At 48.4% G+C, this 21518-nt stretch overlaps 1 protein-coding gene across 7 annotated transcripts in view; it reads left to right on the top strand.

Annotated features, from left to right (window-relative positions):
* DDHD1 (DDHD domain containing 1) overlaps positions 1–21518 on the top strand; it is a 64417-nt gene that overhangs the window by 33632 nt on the left and 9267 nt on the right. For 3 of the 7 annotated variants that reach the window (XM_077324083.1, XM_077324086.1, XM_077324090.1), the window contains exons 3-9: positions 1423–1464; positions 2565–2666; positions 7677–7805; positions 11885–12032; positions 15428–15534; positions 16567–16673; positions 17693–17955. In XM_077324083.1, coding sequence (XP_077180198.1) covers positions 1423–1464; positions 2565–2666; positions 7677–7805; positions 11885–12032; positions 15428–15534; positions 16567–16673; positions 17693–17955 — 898 coding nt within the window. The remainder of the gene's footprint in view (positions 1–1422; positions 1465–2564; positions 2667–7676; positions 7806–11884; positions 12033–15427; positions 15535–16566; positions 16674–17692; positions 17956–21518) is intronic. The other 4 variants (XM_077324084.1, XM_077324087.1, XM_077324088.1 and 1 more) reach the window with 2 other exon arrangements.

Below are 21518 nucleotides of genomic sequence, written 5' to 3'. Positions count from 1 at the left end.
AGCACACAAATCATAGTAAATTGGATCTAAGCGGTGAGGCATTTGCGAGCGATTTCGCGGATGAGATCTCACGGCTCCTCCTTCCCCCAACTTATGGATGCAGTAAAGGAGCTAGAGGGGATTTTCAGTCGCTTCAGGCCACTTACCCAGACTGAGGCGGACAGGTTACTAGCTTCAATGAGGCCTACCACCTGTCCTCCAGACCCTTGCCCCTCGTGGCTCCTTAAAATTCGTCAAAAGAAGTGAGGAGGACCACAGCAGGAGATAATAAAGCTACCCCTAGCAACAGGGATCTTCTTGAAGGTTCTGAAGGAGGCACTGGTCCACCCTCTATTGGAGAAACCATCCCTTGGGCCTCATGATCCAGCCAATTATTGCCCTGTGTCAGAACTCGCGTTCCTGGGAAAGGAGGTTGGATGAGTGGCCATGAGCCACTTGCTAGTATACCTGGAAGATACTTCAGTTCTTCACCCATTCCATTTGAGCTTCTGCTTGGCTACGGGTCCTTCTGATAGAATAGCATCCTGTTCTATACTGAGGAAGGCCTTTTTCCTGAGCAAAAATGAAGGCATGCTTTACTCAGAAGGTTTTCTTCTAGAATTGAGAAGAACAAGAAGATTCCCTCCCCAGTGGAATCTGATCTATGTCCAGAGAGGAAACACAGGTTCTTGTTTTTTGTTGCTGCGTGCGCCGTATTTTCCAGAATTTGTTTGCAGACATCCAACAAGCCAGGACAGAACAGTGACCAACTTCCTCCCTAATAGGAACAGTTAACATATTGCTTGCAGCATGCTGGCAGTGCTCTCCAAAACAGACTTGTTGGGATGGCTGAACTCGAGGACTTGGCTGAGGAGTAGCCAGTAGCAGCATGGGAGAAAGGTTCTGCTGTGTACACATATGGAGTCCTTTCACCCTTCCTCCATTAAGCCCTTTAAACGTTATGCTGCCATATTGTTCCGTGCAAGAAGGGAATTTGTACAATACTTTTTTATTAGGACCAATCAACAATTTGGCTGGTCCCAATAAAAGGTATTACATAGATTTCACTCTTGATTTTGTGTTGTCTTCTGTCCCAGTTGATTATCAGTCAGCTTCTGCCTCGCCTGCCATTTCCTTGAAGATGAGACTTTAGAATACCTGTTTTTTGGCACTCTGATTCATTCTGGGTCCACTGGCGAACATTAAAATGTACCTTCCTTTTGCTCTGGTTCCTGATTTTTATAAATGCACGCTTTCTCTGAACTGGCAGCTGGCTTTTTAAAGCTTGAGTCCGATTTGGAGGGGTTACATTGGAAGTACTGGCTCCGATTCCACTCCAGTTCAAGAAAAAGCGTTCCCATCTTTTGACTGGGGCTCTCCTTGACCTCCCTGCTTGAATCCCCCACTGACCTTGGCGGTGCTTGTTGTTCTCCCATTTCTTAGGTGGGGCACGGCCGCTTCTTCCCGACCCCTCCCTTCCCTCTGGTGAGATGCCACAGCACTCATTCTCCCTGTGATGTCTCTTGCCACTGAACAGCACTGGCATCTTCCTGTGAGGGTGAGGTAAGTCCGTCCAACCACAGCACAGCCGTTCCCGCAAGGAATCAGTCGCGCCTTTCCGGCGTTCTCGCCGGAGGGAGCCAAGCGAGAGTGCCGAAAACGGTCCCAAGCGGATTTGCGTTACCCCCACAGGGAAGGAAGCTCCAGTGCTGTTCAGGGACAGTGCATGCGGGAATGCCCCTTTCCCTTTCGTCAGGTGACCTCTGCTCGTCATGCCATCAAAAAAATCTTTCTGGCTTCCCTACGTTTTAGAGGAGTCCTTTCGTGTTTTTTTTTTTTTTCCTTTCCTCTTAGGCTAGCTAACACTTCTACCGGTCACACATCAGAAAGGTCCACTAAGGGCTGAGTTCCCACAGTGCATTTGGCCCCAAGTCAGGTTGGGGTTCCTGTAACTCTACTCCCTTTTTGGCTGTTGGGGGTCTTAATTATCCAAGCAACTCAAGACCCAATTTGGATTGGAAATGAGGCACGGGGGGATCCAGCCTTCCCCACCACCCCCACACAGTTGAAACGATCGTGGGACACTGCGTGGTCGCACAAGTGACATTAGGTGTGCATGCTACGTCACAGTGGGACAAGGAACAGTGTCCCAGGAGACTTGCAACAACAGGGTTCTTTGGGGAGAATGGAGCTCCTCCTTCCCAGGTGCCCCAGTTCCCAGACCCAGTTGGGCCCTGCTCTGCCTGGGAACCTGAATTGCCACGAAGAGGCAGAGAGAACAAGTTGGGGAGCCCTGATCCGACTCAAGGCCAAGCGTTTTGTATTGCGCGGCCCTCACGCAAAGAGGATTCTGTTTCTTTTGCATACGCCTTTGGCCTTACTTGCAATCCCGTGCATTTTATGGACAATGCAAAAGAGAAGTGTAAGTAATTCCATTTCCCTCAAAGGCGGAGCTCCCTTGTGTCATTTGCACGGTGTGTTCTGTATTTTCAGCTTTCAGCAGCTCTCCTTAGTGTGTTTTCTGCCAAATTGGACGATGTCCCTTCTCCTACTTTCAGTTTGAAGCTTGGTGTTTTTGCTTTTAGTTGCCTACCACCTCCCTCCCTTCTCCCTCCATTCTCTGTTCAAATGGAGAGGATATAACGAGAATGCAGAGGCGCCAGGGCTTAAGCGCAAGCGATCTGAAGGTACGGTAACTGCCGATTTGTATTCTTGTCTCCTCCTTGCACAGGAAATTTTCTGTTGTAGCTAGCGCCTCTCAGTTTAGTGCAGGGGTAGTCAAACTGCGGTCCCTCCAGCAAACGCTGGCAGGGGCTCATGGGAATTGTAGTCCACGGACATCTGGAGGGCCGCAGTTTGACTACCCCTGGTTTAGTGTGTTAGAGAACCCTATGCTTCTGTGTTTGCATGGCATCGATCATCTTCTTCCAAAGCAGAGCAGAAGGAAGAAGGCATGGTGGGTCTTAGCAAGAAGATCCCTGCTTTTTTGAAGCACAGAAAAAAATTAGTGGCTGTCCGTGTCCTAACAATGCATACTAATGGGTCATCAGGAACCTGAAGCATTTGTTGTGTGTTCAGCACCACAAAATGTGTATTTCCTTTCTTAATATACAAGGTTTCCTTGCTGTAAATTGCTGTGCCATGCTTTTCAAAAGGTTGTCAGAGTATTCACAAATTCCATCCAGAGAAATGAAATGGGTGGGGGTAGGGTCTGGGGTGGGGGTCTGCAGTTCTTTTCCCCTCTGTTCAGCTGGGAAGCTCACGGAAATGGCTTTGATCAGGTCACTTGGTCACAATTCAGCTTAATTTAAAGGCTGGTTATGGGGATGACTGGAAGCATAATCAACCACATTTGTGATGTACGGTGATGCAAATTGTATAGAAGAGCTCGGTGTGTCGTGTCTCTCCCCCCCCCCCCCCCAAATCTCCCGCCTTGAACTTAACAGAAAAATATCCTTCCAAATAGCTGCATGACTCCTCCCTCTCATGACAGATCCAATCAAATAACTTGGGGGAGATTGTCGCCCCTGATTGGGCTTGCTGCTAATCACGTACTCTCTCTCTCATGTTTGTTTTACTTTGTATGGCATGCCTGTTATTCTCATTTGCATCTTTTTTTTCTCACAAGAAAGGATCCCTGTTAGCACTGCTAGTTGGCTGAATGGGGAGCATCAGTCTTACTGCCCAGGCGCCTAAGACAGGAGATGCCTCCACCTGATGAGTGTTCTCTGCAGCTTTCATGGCAAAGGTGGTCACAGTGGTAAGGGAACACCTCTAGGGCAGTCTAAGCAGCACAAGGGTTTTTATGCCCTGCTTTTCTCTACCCAAAGGAGCCTCAAAGCGGCTTTCAATTGCTTTCCTTACCTCTCCCTACCACAGACACCCTGTGAGGGAGGTAGGGCCGAGAGAGCTCTAAAAGAACCAAGGTCCACTAGCTGGCTGCATCTGGAGGAGCGGGGAATCAAACCCGACTCTCCAGATCAGAGTCCATTGCTCTTAACCACTCCACCGAGCTGGCCAGTACCAAAGAGCTTTTTAAAAAATATGTAATTGACAGTAGCATGCTAATGATCTATTTACTAGCTCCTAGGAATCCCCAGATCTCTTTTGGTAATATGCGATCCCTTTTTGTTGCGGGTAAAGGCATGCATCTGCAACAAAAAGAATTAGAAACCCACTTAAAAAAATGAAAACTGGAAATTCAAAGGAGCTTGTTGCAGGAGCAGATTGTTATAATGATACTAGGGGCCAAGCCCGTTGCATTCCGGAATACAACGGGCGCTAGATTGGGGTGGTGATGGAAGAACTCTGTGGATGGCCTCTCCCTTCCCTCCAAGACCAGGAAAGGCTGCAGGCTGGAGGCCCTCGGGAAGGGAACTCACTGGCAGGCGCAGCTCTCACGGGGCAGGGATCTGAGGCAGCCTCCGAGCCTCAGAGGGAAGAAGAAGGAGGAGGGGGTGGCCAGGGATGGGGGACGGAAGATGATTGGCTGGCCGCTGGACAGACAGGCAAGCCGGTTGGAGGAGGAGGCACTCAGGGGCGGGACAGCTGTCCTAATTTAGGTGTTAAGCTTTGAGTGGCACTTAAGTCTCTGAGTGGCACTTAAGACCAGCTCCTCCTCCAAGCCCTAACCAGGAAATATGTGGAACAGATAGTGATAGTCAGTTGCCAAGGTGGGGGGAAATGGCTGCTGTGGGGAAGGGAGTGGTTGGAGACAAGGCTGGAGTTGATGTGAGCAGGACTTTGCCAAATATGTACCTTCCTACCCACACAGCTCACAAACCATGGAAGTGAATAATCACTGATGATGTCATGACATGATAGGCATGGGGCATGTTGTAGTGCTTTGGAGTGCAGACTTCTAATCTGGCATGACGGGTTCGATTCTGCACTCCCCCACATGCAGCCAGCTGGGTGACCTTGGGCTCACCATGGCACTGATAAAACTGTCCTGACCGAGCAGTGATATCAGGGCTCTCTCAGCTTCACCCACCCCACAGGGTGTCTGTTGTGGGGAGAGGAATGGGAAGGCGACTGTAAGCCGCTTTGAGCCTCCTTCGGGTAGGGAAAAGCGGCATATAAGAACCAACCCTCCTTCTTCTGTATAGTCTGCACGTTACTGTGCCAGCACCGTGGTGATCAGACTTGCAAATAGCAGGTATCCCCATAGTTTCCTGCCCCAGTCCCTTGTCAGACCAAGGCTTATCCATTTTAAAAATTTAACTGGCAATTTGGTATCTTTTCTTTATATGGTTATAATGATAATGTAGCTTTTTCTGCGTTACCAGAGTTCATTTTAAGAAGTTGGTATCCCCTTTCAATACAGAGATCTGCCTTTCCCCTGATATCTCGACAGTTAAAAGGTCTGGAGATGGACTTTTATAAATGAAGGCAAATAATGCAGGGAACCTGTTGCATGGGTGGTTGTGCCATTATCACAATATTCACCTGCTGATGTAAAAAAAAAAAGAAAAGTAGAAAGCCCCCTAGTGGCAGTGGCAGGAAATAGCCACCGAACACAGTAAGAGTGGCCCTATAACTGGGAGCCCCACCAACACAGCAGTCATGAAGATTTTGCTGTGATCCTTCCCAAATTGTCACAGCAAAATATGTTTGGGAGAGAAAGAAAAGCTGGGGAAACCCCAGGGGGTGCACAGAAGTGGAAGGATTGGCAGTCTTCTAGCAGTGTGTGGACAGATCCTTGTTTTTATTTGTTTGTTTGTTTGTTTATGTATTTATTTATTAGGCAGGGGCGGATGGCGAACACTTTCCTATAGATAACATCATTATCATCTATTTATTATATTTATATACCACCCTCTCCTGAGGCTCAGGGCTTGAGGCTGATCCTGCCTTGAGCAGGGGGTGGGACTAGATGGTCTGGATGGCCCCTTCCCACTCTAGGATTCTTTCATCTGTTGCAATAAGGTATATTGCATTGTACAATGTACTAAGCCAGAGCTTTCTTTAAAAAAAAGACACCAGCAGTTTTTGTTGCAGAATCATAAGGATGAAAGGTAGCCTTACAACTCTGCTACAAAAAGCGCTAGATACTTTAAAAATGAAAGCTGGGATTTAATAGTGTTACAATAGATTGTTATAATACTGTAGCAGTCTAGCTATTGTTGGGAGACACACAGAGAATTGTTTTCATGTAGAAGCAGCCCAGATAGTCATATGTTTGTGATTTCTGCAGTGATTTCTGCAGTTAGGAACACTCCAGATGGCAGGGGGAGACAATATAGACACTTCCAAGCAAGTTTTATGTATTGTTGTTTGTTCTTATGTAAACCGCCCTGAGCACCCCCGGGGAAGGCGGTATATAAATATAATAAATAAATAAATAAAATCAATAAATAAGCAGTGAATAAATAATCTGATCAACAATCCAGTCCTCCATTAGACCCAGGTTTGTGTGTGTTTTGTGCAAGCATCCCTCCCCACCACCTCGATCGTATTAAAGTACTCAGCATGTAGCCAGAACGCATTCAATCTCTGTGTTCACTTAAGTTTGCGTGATGTGTCTAATCACATTTAGCAGGTTTGTGCTGTTCTCCGATGTCACTACAAACTCTGTGCTATTTGAATACAAACTAGTTAGTACTCACCGGGCATTTCAAGCCTATGTTTTTTGGCCACAGAAACTGCCGTGTAAGGAGAAGAGACTCCCTGCTGGGAAGAGAAGTAAGCAGGTGACAAACTGGAGCTTACACCCCAATCAAGCTTGGCCAGTTATGACCGGCAAATTAACCAGAACACATTGCCTCAGAATGCACTTTTGAGTTCTTCTAAAATGATGAGATTTGGGCATGGCTTTGAATGGCAGAAGGCAGACTGAGGAGACGAGCAGGGCGGGATTAGAATCTGGTTCTCGGCAGCTCTGGCCGCTGCTCTCTAAGCCTTTCAGCAACCATGGGGCGGCATTATCTGACTGCCGTGATACTTTATTAGCTAGTGGGGGTGGAAGACAACTAAAATGAGATTCTTGTGATCCCAAATACTTTGTCTTGCCAGCATGCTAATACATGAAAATACAGTTACACGCTTACTTTTCATGTTGTTCTGCCTGCCTTTGAGAGAAGTTCTGCCGGCTGCATTCCTTATAATAACAGAAAAAAGAACCTATCCTAGGCTATAATAAACGATTTCACAATAAATGTAGCCAAACGTGTCTAATCTCTTCTTTTAATAGAACAGCCAAAACGGCCTCTAGATTAAAACCGTTTTCAAGTGAGTTTTCATCAGTGGTTGTTTTTCAACTTAATGTTTGCTAATGAAGTCCTTCAATAGGATCTAAAATAAAATAAATAAAATAACACAAGTCAAAAAACAGTCTTTTGACTAGACTTCCCCGTACCTGTGAGCCAAAGGCCACATATATATTATTTAAATCCTGCCAAGAAGAATTGTGTTATTTTACTTTAGATCCTATTGAAGGACTTCATTAGCCAACATGAAGTTGAAAAACAACCACTGATGAAAACTCACTTGAAAACGGTTTTAATCTGGAGGCCGTTTTGGCTGTTCTATTAAAAGAAGAGATTAGACACGTTTGGTTACATTCATTGTGAAATTGTTTATTATAGCCTAGGATAGGTTCTTTTTTCTGTTGTTATACTAATTTCGAACCGTCCTTTTTTTCGGACTGTATTCCTTACACTGAAGATAGTCTCTCTCTCTCTCTCTCTCTTTCTCAGCTGTCCACAGTTTGAAGCTGAGTCGCACCCATGTGGACTGGCACAGCGTGGACGAAGTCTATCTTTACAGCGATGCGACAACTTCAAAAATTGCCAGGACGGTGACTCAGAAGCTGGGGTTTTCCAAAGGTAAGCCTCTCTGAGTTGCACTTGTTTGTTCTCTGGACAGTCTGTCTTTGTCACAGGAGCTCGAGGCAGGTTACACTTAGTGAGTCCGTGCAGTCAACAAGATGGAGCGTTCAGTAATCCAGGGGTAGTCAACCTGTGGCCCTCCAGATGTTCATGGACTACAATTCCCATGAGCCCCTGCCAGCAAAAGCTGGTAGGGGCTCATGGGAATTGTAGTCCATGAACATCTGGAGGACCGCAGGTTGACTACCCCTGCAGTAATCATTGCATCAAGGATTTAGAAGCCTGGAAAACCCCCAGAAGGAACTGAAATATTCATATGATACATTAAGCAGTACAGAAGTTATATACATTAAGATCCTGCTTACAGTAAGCTCAAAGAAGCAGTTTGTTTGCTTGTTTGCTTGTTTGCTTGTTTGGATTTCTCCCTTGATATTCAGGAGGATGCCTCGGTGGGTCTTTCCCGCCACTTTAACTGGGAGGCAGGACTAATTTTCAACTTCCTGTCCCGCGTGGTGGGAGGGACCCTGCTCCAGTCGTCTTCCTGCCTATCCTGGGAGTAGCAGGTCTGACTGGTCTCTCCCCAATTATTAATGTGTAATGTTAAAATTGATCGTTAATTCAAATTAAATTGTCGTTCATAAGTCAGTAGTTCTTAGTACTAAAGTGTTAAGAGTGTTAGAATTGTTTCTTCTTAAGATTTAAACAGTCACAGTCTAAATTCTTTTACAGTTGGGCACATGCCCTTAAGGCGCCCCCCCCCCTTAACAGAGCCATAGCTCTTAAGGTTTAAAGCCTTAAAAAGTTGTTTTTTCCTGTTGGAAGTTTTTAGTACGCACTTTTTAGGCGGTCACCTAAAGAAGCCTCCGTACGTTTGGATCACAGCAATCCTTTACAGCAGTGGTCCCCAAGCTTTTTGTCACCGGGGACCAGTCAACGCTTGACAATTTTACCGAGGCCGGGGGGGGGGGGGGGGGCTAGTCTTTTGCCGAGGGACGTCGCCACCGCCTGAGCCCCTGCTCCACTTGCTTTCCCACCGGCGCCCTGGACTTTCCATCACCGATTGCCAGCAGCAGGGGAGCCCCAGCCATGGCAGCCGCTGGAAAGCACCCAAGATGAGCCGGTGGCAAAGTGGCAGGGCAGCCCTGAGGCAGCAGCCTGGGAGGAGGACAAGGAGGAGCCGTGGCCCGGTACCGGTCTTCGGACCGGGAGTTGGGGACCACTGCTTTACAGAATGTCTGTAATGCATAGACCACAGTCCCAAATTTGGCGGAGTAGCAAACACCCCAGAAGATAGAGAGAGAGTTCAACGAGATCTGAACATGCTGGGAAAGTGAACAAGTGAGAACAAGTTGCAATCCAATAAAGGGGATTGCAGAGTTCTACTTCTGGGAAGCAGCGCATGTGAACGAGATCTTGTGGGATTTGTGGACTGCCAGCTAAATATGAGCAGACAGTGTTATGCGGCGGTAAAGGAGGCAAATGCAGTCTTGGCCGGTATCAGCAGAGGCATCCCATCAAAATTGCAAGATGTCACAGTCCGACTATATACCGCATTGGTCAGACTGCGCCTGGAGTACTGCATGCAGTTCTGGAGGCCTCACTTCAAAAAGGATGTGGTCAAAATTGGGAGGGTGCGGAGAAGAGTGACAAGAATGATTTGGGGCCTGGGGACCAAGACCTATGAGGAAAGACTTGGGAGTGTTCAGCCTGGAGAAGAGGAGGTGGAGAGGGGGCATGATTGCTGTCCTGAACTATTTGAAAGGTTGTCACTTAGAGGAGGGCAGGGAGTGGTTTCTGTTGGCAGCCGAGGATAGAATCTGCAATAATGGCTTTAAACTACATGTAGAATGATACCAGCTAGATATCAGGAAAATTTTCACAGTCCGAGTAGCGCAGCAGTGGAAGGGCCTGACTAAGGAGGTGGGGAGCTCCCCCTCACTGGCGGTCTTCAAGCAGCGGCTGGACAGATCTTTCTTCTGCAGGCTTGAGGCTGACCCTGCTTTGAGCAGGAGGTAGGACTAGATGTCCTGTATGGCCCCTTCCCACTCTAGGATTCTATATATCCAAGCAGGTTTATAAAGCTATTTTGTACAGTTCATTTTTACATCTTTTGTGGAAAGTCTCATGTTAACGTAGAACCTGAAGGCTGAAATAGCTGTTCACTAGTTGTTCCTATGTAAGGATGACTGGATGGGCCAGACTTGCAAGATCTTGGCTGCTAAGGATGGTCAGCCCGGGTCAGTCCTTGGATGGGAGACCACCAGGGAAGAGTTGTGAGTGGCAAAAACAGCCTCTAAATGTCTCTTGCCTTGAAAATCCAGTGAGGGGCTGCCATAATTCAGCTGACACGTGACAGAACTTTCTGCCGGGACCAAAAATGACCACTATATTGTTAAAACGGGCAGTAGCCTCAGCCAGCCAATCGCAGTGGTTTAAAGGGCTTGTACATCTTCACACCGGGGATTCTCCAAGTCTAGAAAAACAACTAAGCTTGCCGATTGTAGGACAAAGAGCTCAGCTGGCTGTCTTCAGTTTTGCCAAGGAATTGGGAATGCAGCATTCCACACACCACAGCAATTTCAAAAGTACAAAGAGCTTTGGAAGAAGAATGGCCATTGAATTCCTCTTATTCAGTTAACAAAGGCACAGTGACTCCCAGGAGGCTCAGAGCCTCCTAGTGGGCGGGCAGACAAAAGCTTCTCATTGCTAGCTCTCCACGCCTACCTTGAGAGACTTGATTAACACTTGATTTAGGCAGAGGATGTAGTGATGGCCACAGGCATAGCTGCCTTTGAAAGGAGGCTCGACAGATTAGTGGAGGCTAGGTCTGTCAGTGGCTGCCAGCTACAGTGACTCGAGGGAACCTCCTCATTCAGAGGCAGTCAACCTTGGAATAGTAGCGCCAGGAGGCAAGGTCTCTCTACACCAGTGGTTCTCAACCTGGGGTTGAACGAACCTTTCACAGGGGTCGCATCAGGGCAAGCAGTTTGGCCGGGGGGGGGGGGGTGCCATCCACACAACAGCCTTGCGGGGTAGATCGTGATAGAACGTTCGTCTGTCTGGAGCAGCGGAAAAGAGCGAGATCGGCATGGTGGGACGAGAGGCAGAACTGAACTGAGAAACCCTGGAAAAAAATCAATTTATATAAAATCATGAACAATGGATCTTCACACCATTGGTCAGTTTCGGTTTAATTTCTGTGAAAGAACCCTGGCCTAATTTTATGGCTGGGGGTCTCCACAACATGAGGAACTGCATTAAAGGGTCGCGGCATTAGGAAGGTGGAGAACCCCTGGCCTATGCCCTGTTCCCGGACGTTCAGAAGAACTGATTGGCTCCCATATGAGATGGCGCTGGACTAGGTGGACCCTTGGCTTGATCCAGCAGGGCTCTTCTTATGTTCTTAAAAGGTGCTATGCAGAACATATGGCACAAATTTCGCACATGCAGTTTGCAAGTATCTGTTTGGAAGACGCACAGCAGCCCTTGGCATGGGGGAATTGTCAGCTGCAGACAATCATACGCATTCCTACTTGCAAGGGGAAAGCAGACTGCCAGCGGACAGGAGCGCTCTCACCCTTTCGCAACAGGAGGTTGTACTGGTCTCTAAATTTTTATGGAACATTAGAATAATAAAATGTAATACTATACAAGTTTCAATACAACATCACAACAATCTAGTAACAATTCGCAACACAACATAAATAACAACAACACTGGGGAGATCAAATGGTTCAGTCATGGAAGGGCCTCTGGGGGGGGGTGCGGGCAGCAGAAGTTCTGAGTTGGTCGGCCTCAAATCTGGAGGACCACAGGTTGACTACCCCTGGTGTAAAGGACCCAAATTGTAGACTTAAACTCGCTGCAGATAAGTTTGCAAAAAGCTTCAGGCACCTTCCCCCCTCCCCTTTGTCCTTGGTTAGCCATCAAGAACATAAGAGAACGGAGCTGGGGTGCATTACCTCAGCTGATAGGAGCTTCTCTGCCTCCTACCTCGGTGGGGATTTCACTGCAGCGGGCCAGGTGAGGGATTGTTGCTGTGCTGGAATCAAAATGTTGGTCTTGCTTTTCTGCAGCTTCCAGCAGCGGGACGAGACTTCATCGAGGCTACGTGGAAGAAGCGACATTGGAAGACAAGCCGTCGCCCACCACTCACATTGTGTTTGTCGTGCACGGCATAGGCCAGAAGATGGACCAGGGGAGGATTATAAAAAATACTGCCATGTGAGTCTTCCAGTTCTACTCTGCTGCTGCAGCCACCGCCGCTGTCATAATTGTTTTAATTTATAGTCTGCTTTTCTTTCTGGGACTCACAGCAGATTGCAATAAGCAGGTTATTTTGGTCCTGGCCCCGACCTGGTGGAATGAGCTCCCGGAAGAGCTGAGGGCCCTGCGGGAATTACCAGCATTCTGCAGGGCCTGTAAAACAGAGCTCTTCCGCCAGGTCTACGGTGTGGCCGGGCGGTGAGGAGGATCAGGCCCCCCCCTCATGAAATCTGGCGGTAGTGAGTAAGTGCTAGCTCCCTCCACCTCCCTGTAGCTGAGGCGGTGGAGACTTGATGATTAGTATTGCCATCCATTGTTGTATTGTTGTTATTGTTGATTAATTGGTTGTTATTTATTGTAATTTTATGCTATAGTTATGGATTTTAAGGGAGGGGTTTTTATGTGAGCCGCCTCGAGCCTTCGGGGGGAGGCGGGATAATAATAGTTATTATTATTATTATTATCATCATCATCATCATTATTATTATCATTATTATTATAATAGCTTGGGTAGATTATGCTGCATGGTGGTCAAGAGCCAGCTTGGTGAGAGCAACAGCCTCTAACCTGGAAAGCTGGGTTTTAATTCCCCACTCATCTAGATGCAGCAAGCTGGGTGACCTTGGGCTAGTCACAGTCCTGCTGGAGCTGTTCTCACAAAGCAGTTCTCTTAGTGCTCTCTCAGCCACACCTGCCTCACGGGGCATCTGTTGTGGGAAAAGGAAGGGAACAGTGTTTGTTTGATGCTTTGGGATTCCCTTGGGTGGTAAAAAGTTGGGTGTAAAAAGCCAGTAATACTTCTAGGTTATCTTTATAAAGTTTCAAAGGGTTGATCTGTAGTCGAGCAGCTAGTTCAGGGGTAGTCAAACTGCGGCCCTCCAGATGTCCATGGACTACAATTCCCAGGAGCCCCTGCCAGTGTCTTGGACATCTGGAGGGCAGCAGTTTTACTACCCCTGAGCTAGATAGTCCTAGAGCGAACTGGAGACCAACAAGATTCATCACTGTCACGAACCATAGGCTGGTCCGGCTGGCCAGAAGAGACCCCCTCACAAAGATCTGCTCCGTACACATATGTGGTGCAAAGAAATCATCAGTCTTTATTTAAAGGCTCCATAAGGTAAAGCAGGACAAAGCATGGCAAGAACAGAAACATTGACAGATAGCCCCCTTAGGTCTATTTATAGGGGAGCAGTTTAAGCAGGAGATCCAGTTCCCATAGGGGAGCCCTTTGATCTAAAAGGCATGAATCCAGGAGACGTCCAATCTGTTCCCCCTGCCATCCCTGGCATTAAATTTCCAACCTTTACTATGCGAACCAAGGACATGGATAGGTAAGAGAGAACTCCTCGCAGCGGGAAAGAGAGTCTCTACGGGTCATAACCTGGGGGTGGAGGTGAGAAGGGTGGCACAGAAAAAATGAAAGGAACGTGGAGGTAAGGAGGGGGGAAGAGTTCTCAGGCCTGTTAGACCTCTAGGTCAACACTTCTGAGGAGATCAGGAGGGCGATTATGACAGTCATCGATCTTCTGTGTGGGCTCACTTCTAGGAGGGGCTGTGCATGAGGAGGCCTGCCCTGAGACCAGTATTTGCAGCTGAGCTTCCAGGGGGCTGTAGGTGCTGGATCTTGGAAGCTTGTTCCTGCTTGCTGTGCAGCAGTGCCCCCGCCCCCAGCTCCACTTTTGCTGCCAAAGGAGAAGGTCATCCTTGTAGTCTCCTCGGTTCGTGTCGGGGAGGAATTGCTGGAATGCCTTTTGCTTCTGAGATCCAGATCGTGGCTCAGAAAACTCTCTTTAAAAAGCGCAACCATTGTGGTGCGAAGATGACCCAAACAGACGGATACAACTTACATCTGTTTCGTTTGAGTGAAGGGCGTAAGGCCTGCCAACAAAGCCTTATCCCCAAAACTCGAGGGGAAAGGCCTTGAAGCTTGAAACAGCGTGGTGGGAGAAAGCCCTTCAGTGGGTTGTGGAGGCAGCTGCTGCCAAAGCAACCTATTTCAAATGTGCACAGCCAGCCAAGCTTCCAGTGCCCAATCAGAAGCTCCTTTGGGCAAAAGCCCTCCTTGGCCCCACCCTCTTTCTAAAATCAATTAGTGCCAGGGAAAGTACTGGTGAGCACGTCAGTCCCCCTGGGCATCACTGTCCTAGGTGAAGGTGCTTCTCCTTTCCCTTTGTATGATGTGCCCTTAGAAGGAATTTAAATTTTCTAGACAACATATAAGAGCCAGTGGAAATCCTTCCACCTGCAAAGCCTGTTGGATCCCAAATTGCCTCTGAATGCTTCAGATAGGGGCATCGGGGCCTCAGCAGGATGAGTGGGGCAAGGACGTCATGCTCAGCGGAAGAAAGTCCTTCTCATAGAAACATTTGACTGGAGAATCTCGCTCTCACTACAGCCACCTTTGAATTGACCTAGTGATATAATTCAGTAACACACACACACACCATGGGCACGAATGGCATCTTGGTGTAGTTGTTAGGAGTGCCAGTTTGGTGTCGTGGTTAGGAGTGCGGACTTCTGATCTGGCGTCAGGTTTGATTCTGCACTCCCCCACATGCAGCCAGCTGGGTGACCTTGGGCTCCCCACGGCACTGATAAAACTGTTCTGACCGGGCAGTGATATCAGGGCTCTCTCAGCCTCACCCACCCCACAGGGTGTCTGTTGTGGGGAGACGATAGGGAAGGCGACTGTAAGCAGCTTTGAGACTCCTTCGGGTAGGGAAAAGCGGCATATAAGAACCAACTCTTCTTCTTCTCCAGTAATCTCAGGGCTCTCTCAGCCTCCCCTCCCTCACAGGGGGTCTGTTGTGGGGAGAGGAAAGGGAAGGCAACTGGAAGCCGCTTTGAGACTCCAGGTAGAGAAAAGTGGCATATAAGAACCAACTCTTCTTCTTCTTCTTCTTCTCTAGGAAGTATCGTCCAGGGCAGTGATTTCTAAGGCAGTTTGGAAAGGGTCCTGAAGATGAAAATCTCACTGCTGTGGTTGCATAAATAAAGCATTAAGGAACAAATGGATAGTTAGGCTTCCTTTTACTGTAAGCCAGAAACCTGACCCTGATGGTGGGGACTAGCCTCCCCCCTACCAAGTGTGTTCAAGAAGCACGACAGTAAAACCGGTGCGGAAGATCTTTGGGACTGCAGTGAACTTTCTAGGTGCCTCGGTTATTTGGCATCAGGGATTTGTCTAACCCTGACAAACTCCATGACCTGAACCCAAGGCCAATCAGAAGCCGGAGCTGTTGCGTAATATGCTCCGATCTGCTTATTCCCGAGAGCAAAATAGCTGCTGTGTTCTACAACCTTGTCTCTGTGTATGCCTTCAGTTAATACGTAACTTCACCTTTTTCTAGGATGCGGGACACTGCAAGGAAAATAGAAGACAAATATTTCAGCAACCATGCCACACACGTTGAGTTCCTGCCTGTTGAATGGCGGTCAAAGCTTACCCTTGATGGAGGTAATTTGGTTTGCTGTGGCAGTGGAGGTTTTCAAGATAGTGGTGCTCAGACCACGTTGCAGGAAGCTGTCTCCTTTTCATCTTTCAGAGAAGTTCAACAGTGGAAGGGGCTGCCTAAGGCGGTGGGGAGCTCCCCCTCACTAGCAGTCTTAAAGCAGCGGCTGGACAGATCCTTCTCCTGGATGCTGGAGGCCGATCCTGCATTGAGAAGGGGGTGGGACTAGATGGCATGCATGGCCCCTTCCCACTCTAGGATTCTAGGAGTCTAGTTCAGCAGTGGAAGGGGCTGCCTAAGGAGGTGGGGAGCTCCCCCTCACTGGCCGTCTTCAAGCAGCGGCTGGACAGATCCTTCTCCTGGAGGCTGATCGTGCATTGAGCAGAGGGTGGGACTGGATGGCCTGCATGGCCCCTTCCCACTCTAGGATTCTAGGAGTCTAGTTCAGCAGTGGAAGGGGCTGCCTAAGGAGTTGGGGAGCTCCCCCTCACTGGCCGTCTTCAACCAGCGGCTGGACAGATCCTTCTCCTGGATGCTGGAGGCTGATCCTGCACTGAGCAGAGGGTGGGACTGGATGGCCTGCATGGCCCCTTCCCACTCTAGGATTCTAGGAGTCTAGTTCAGCAGTGGAAGGGGCTGCCTAAGGAGGTGGGGGGACCCCCCCTCACTGGCAGTCTTCAAGCAGCGGCTGGACAGATCCTTCTCCTGGATGCTGGAGGCTGATCTGAATCGAGCTGGGGGTTGGACTACATGGCCTCTGTGCTCCCTTCCAACTCTCCATTTCAGGTGGAAAATTCTTTCTTCTGGGGAACACCTGGGCTCACTTTGAAAGCAAGTGTGCAATAGGAAGACCCTTGCTACTTACCGTGAATTTATTTTAAAAAAACATACTCAGGACTTCTGGAGAGGATGCTTCACTCATAGACTGAATGATCCTATAAGTGTGTACCCACATTTTCCTGAACTGTTTAATCGTAAGTCAACTGTAAGCTTTCCCATACTTAGCGAAACACACTTGGTCTCCTTTCTCTCCTCAGACACTGTTGACTCTATTACGCCAGATAAAGTCCGTGGCTTGAGGGACATGCTCAACAGCAGTGCGATGGACATAATGTACTACACAAGTCCCCTCTACAGGGATGAAGTAAGTACGCATCTTCAAGTGCCTCGTTCACAGCATGCCCAGATGACTTGGAAGCAACAAAACTGGGTCCAATTCAAACACACTTCAGATTCTCCATCTGCAAGAGAGGAACTCAAAGGAATAGCAAAGGCTAAATGTCGAGTTTTCTCTCAAGCAGAGAATGCCAAAGAATTTGATATTATTGAGGTCACTTTGAAAAACTTAAGCAATCATAAGCAACTAGAACGGGGTCCCAGGTATGCAATAAACCCATTTTTGTAATCTTGCTCTTAGGCAACCCCATAATTCAGGAGCAATTGCCAAGGCAATAACTATTACTGTTAAAAAGAATCTCCATACTGAGAATAGCAAGCAATCACTGAAGAAGACTGAGAAAAACGGGTTTATTGACTACCTGGGACACTATTCTGATTGGTTAAGTTTTTCGAAGTTACAGTAATAAAAAAATTCTTTGGAATTATCTGCTTTGAGAGAATTCTCAACATTTAGCCTTTTCCTTTATGTTCAAGAGAGGAACTCGGGCGTTATGGGTCTCCTTTGCCTGGGGACTTCTTCTTGGACAGCTTGAGATTCGTATCCCACCTCCTGGCATTCTGTTTTAAGGAGAAACTGCCAAAAAGCAGGGCCCACATGGAACTTTCAAATTTCTGAAGGGCTTGTAAAAGCGCTCTTCCACCAGGCATTTGGTTGAGACCCAGGGTCGCACCTCCAGCACCTGTATGGAGCCCACCACCTAATCAACACCTGAGGTTTTCGCGCAGGTCGCTTGCCCCCCTCCTGAGCCAGAACGTCACAAACTGTACGACTGGTGCATTAGAGTTTGATTCTGGGATGAAACAATTACGTAGCAGGAAACTGAGTGATATTTTTTAATAGGAAATCTTGTCAGTTTCGTCTATTTGAATTTCATACACTGTATAAGCTGCCCCAAGACCGTTCTGCAGGGAAGTGGTCTATAAGTCACATGGATAAAGTAAGAAATATGTGTGCATTTTGTATCTCCCCCACCCCACCCCCAGTTAGTGAAAGGCCTTCAGCAGGAGCTCAACCGCTTGTACACACTGTTCTGTTCGCGGAATCCGGACTTCCGAGCCAAGGGCGGGAAAGTGTCGATTGTGTCCCACTCCTTGGGATGTGTGATCACCTACGACATCATGACCGGGTGGAATCCAGTCCGGCTCTACGAGCAGCTGCTTGAAAAGGAGTACGAAGACCTTGAAGACACCTGGATGAGCTATGAGGAGCAGCACTTGCTAGAGGAGTTCTACTTAACCAAGCAGCGGTAAATGGATTTCCTTTCCTGTTGTTAGGGGAAAAGGTGGCGTGCCGGGGATGGAGCAGCTGCAGGCTGGGCGGGATTGCTGGTGAAGCAGTTATTTGTATCATCCAGGCCAGATCGATCTTGGCTGAGCCCAGGAGCTAAGCAGGGGTCGGCCCTGGTCAGTGTTTCAACAGGAGACTCCCGAGTGTCAAGCGTTGCAAGAACTCACTACAAGCTTCTTGATGAAAGAAAGTGTTTATTGAGAAATTACTTCAAACACCTAAGCTGAGAAAGTCAAATCTGCCTGAGGACAGATTTGCCTCCCCTTATCAATACATTGAAGAGCCTCTTGTGGCGCAGAGTGGTAAGGCAGCCGTCTGAAAGCTTTGCCCATAAGGCTGGGAGTTCAATCCCAGCAGCCGGCTCAAGGTTGACTCAGCCTTCCATCCTTCCGAGGTCGGTAAAATGAGGACCCAGCTTGCTTGCTGGGGGGTAAACGGTAATGACTGGGGAAGGCCCTGGCAAACCACCCCGTATTGAGTCTGCCATGAAAATGCTGGAGGGCGTCACCCCAAGGGTCAGACATGACTCGGTGCTTGCACAGGGGAGACCTTTACCTTTACTTTATCAATACATTTATCTCGCCTAAAACTTGAAAGTTCCCATGGGAGGGGGGAAAGGAGGCACCAGGTGCCATAAACTCTAGTGTTACAACTCACACGTCCTTGGTTGTCTCCGGACAAGATAAGATGTTATGGTTACAAAAGACAGACCCAGCCGGGAGGTTCAAAAGAACAAATAATTCACAGCTCCCTGTGATAACAGGATGCAGCAACACAGTTTCAGTTTCAAGCATGCAAGCCTAATATATGGGCCTTGGGTTACATGGGGCCCCGAGAGCAGAGAAAAGACAAGGTAAACAAAGATGGAGAGACTCAGGCTAGCTTATGGCAGGATTCAGCAGCGATCCTGACACCGAGGAAGGCAGGGGGGCCCACTAGACCATTTTCAGTGCATGGTTGGACATGGATGTGGTCACAGCCAATGCCGTGCTATGGTCAGACCACTGTGCTCTGAAGGCTCGGCTAAAGCCGCCTCTCCCTCTTCATTTGGGCGCCGAGCAGATTGTGGCTCGTCCGCGGAGACTTGTGGATCCAGATGGATTCCTGAACGCTCTGAAGGACCCAGAGCCCCCCAGCACTTCTCTGAATGGTCTGGCCAGCGACTGGCATGACAGAACGCTGCCCGCCATTGATGAGAGCTGCCCGGCGTCCTCTCCAGCCCCGTCTCAAGCGGGGGCCCCTGGTATACTGACGAGCTCCGCAATAAGAAACGGGAACTGAGACGACTAGAGCGAGTTTGGAGGAAGAGTCGCAGTGGAGAATTGAGAGCGTCTTATAGAATGCAGATGAAAGCCCGTGAGATGGTGGGGAAGTCAGTCTAACGCAACTTTGACTCGACTGCCATTGCGTCTGCACACTCACGCCCAGCACCATGATTTAGGATAGTTCGATCTCTCACTGCCCTCGACAAAAGGCATCAAAGCAGTAGCCAATTAGGCCTTAGCTGCGAGGCGTTTGCGAGACCCTTCGCAGACAGAATCTCGACTCTTCGCCGCGATGTTTCCTCTAGCTTGGGCACAGAAAGTGAAGTCGGGGCCCAGGGCTGCTGTCCAGAGGCAGGCAGCAGCATCCCCCCCTCCCCAGACGTCTCTTGCCTTGGATCGGCTGCAACCTGGCAGCACTTTCCACCCCCACCAACAGTGGGAAGTTGCCTGGGGATCTGTTAAGTCTTCGGACTTTCCCTGCATAGCTCGGCGCAGCACTCGGTGCTTGGGTGTCATTTAGCCCTGGGGTAGTCAACCTGTGGTCCTCCAGCAAACGCTGGCAGGGGCTCATGGGAGTTGTAGTCCATGAACATCTGGAGGACCACAGGTTGACTACCCCTGATTTAGCCCACGCTGGGTTTTTAGAAAGATCCATTTCAGCACCTTTTTAATCATAATTCTCTACGTGCCTTGCAAATAATAGAGACTTTAATGAAGTCAGTAGGTGCTAATTGTAGGCAAACACAGAAGTCAGCAGGAGCAGGCAAGCCAGGCCTTAAACAGTGAACGTGGCAAAGGGGGAAAAAGATTAAATTATAAAAAGGGCATTAATTACTAAACATGTTCAGAGGGCCAATATGGTATAATGGTTAATAGCAATGGACACTAGTCTGGAGCACCAGATTTGATTCCCCACTCCTCCGCATACAGCCAGCTGGGTGACCTTGTACCAGTTATAGTTCTCTTAGAGCCATTATCACAGAGCAGTTCTCTTGGAGCTCTCTCAGCTCCACCTACCTCACGAGGTGTCTGATGCAGGGAGAGGAAGGGAAGCGGCTTGGGGACTGCTTGGGTAGTGAAAAAACGGGTATTAGAAACCAGCTCTTCTCTCCATTCCTGAGACCTGAAAAGTCAAAGAGTAGGCACCAGTGTATCGAAGCAAGGAGGAAGTTGCATGGAAGAAATCATAGAATCATAGAGTTGGAAGGGGCCATACAGGCCATCTAGTCCAACCCCCTGCTCAGGTGACCACTGGCTGGCCTCAGACGTCGAGGTGCTCTGAGCAGAGCCTCTGCATGAGTTCTGAGGCAGGGCATTCCAATGGATGTGTGGACCGGACACTCATCTTGTGCCATTTCTGTGGCGTTTCAGCCAGGGCTTGACAGACCCCCGTGCCAGCCTGACATGGAGCCTAGGATTTTGGGCATTGGTAGTGCTGTAGCATCTTCCAGTAATCCCCTGTAGCCATACAAAGCTCACTTATCATAGAACGTGCATGTAGTTCCTGTCATGTTTCATTTATGGACCTTAATTTACGCCATTTGACGGTGACCCAGTGAATTAAATCCTTAATCAGCAGCTTTCTCTGCTGGCTCCGGCATTCAATTACATGGTGCCTTCTAAGGAAGATAATTAAATTATGAGAAATCAGAGCAAATAAATTAAGTTAAAATTAGAGGCTAGCTTTTCGTTATGGCAAGAACAAGCAGGAGCTCAGTGCTCTGTCACTGGATTAATAAACTGTTGAGAAGCTGATGAAAAAAGTTAGGATTCTGTTTTGGAGCAAGCGTTAGAAAATGTTGATTTAATGTAGGAAACCCTGAAAGCAGAAAAACGGGTCAGGCTCCTAAATTTGAGGGGCTGGCTCCTGAACTCACAGCGTAGTAGTCAAGTCCTAGTTCAGACACCAGGTCAAACCTGTTCTCTCCAACTAGATTTCCTGGCGGTCGTTTCTCTGGTTTTTTTCTGCCAAGGTTAATTTTGGGAGGAGACAGGTGCCATACCGAAGTACGAGTGGTTCATCGCTTGCTCCAACTTGCAAGCCACAGAAGAACAAGCTGCAGGGAGAGAAGTGTGCTTCAGTCCACCTCCAGACCCTTAGTTTAGGCAGACTTCACAAATGAACAATATTGTGTACAGCGCAGCTCTTAGGGCTAAGCCAGGCGTTCTGCAGCCTCAATCACTTTTCTCCCCTCCTGAGCTCCAGTGCTGGAAGTGGTCCAGCCTGGGAAGGAAATGCTTAAAAGAAGCAACCCAT

Source organism: Paroedura picta, chromosome 2 (genome assembly GCF_049243985.1).
Source record: "Paroedura picta isolate Pp20150507F chromosome 2, Ppicta_v3.0, whole genome shotgun sequence".
Lineage (NCBI taxonomy): Eukaryota > Metazoa > Chordata > Lepidosauria > Squamata > Gekkonidae > Paroedura > Paroedura picta.
Note: the sequence above shows the minus strand (reverse complement) of the source record. Positions and strands in the feature narration are given on the sequence as shown.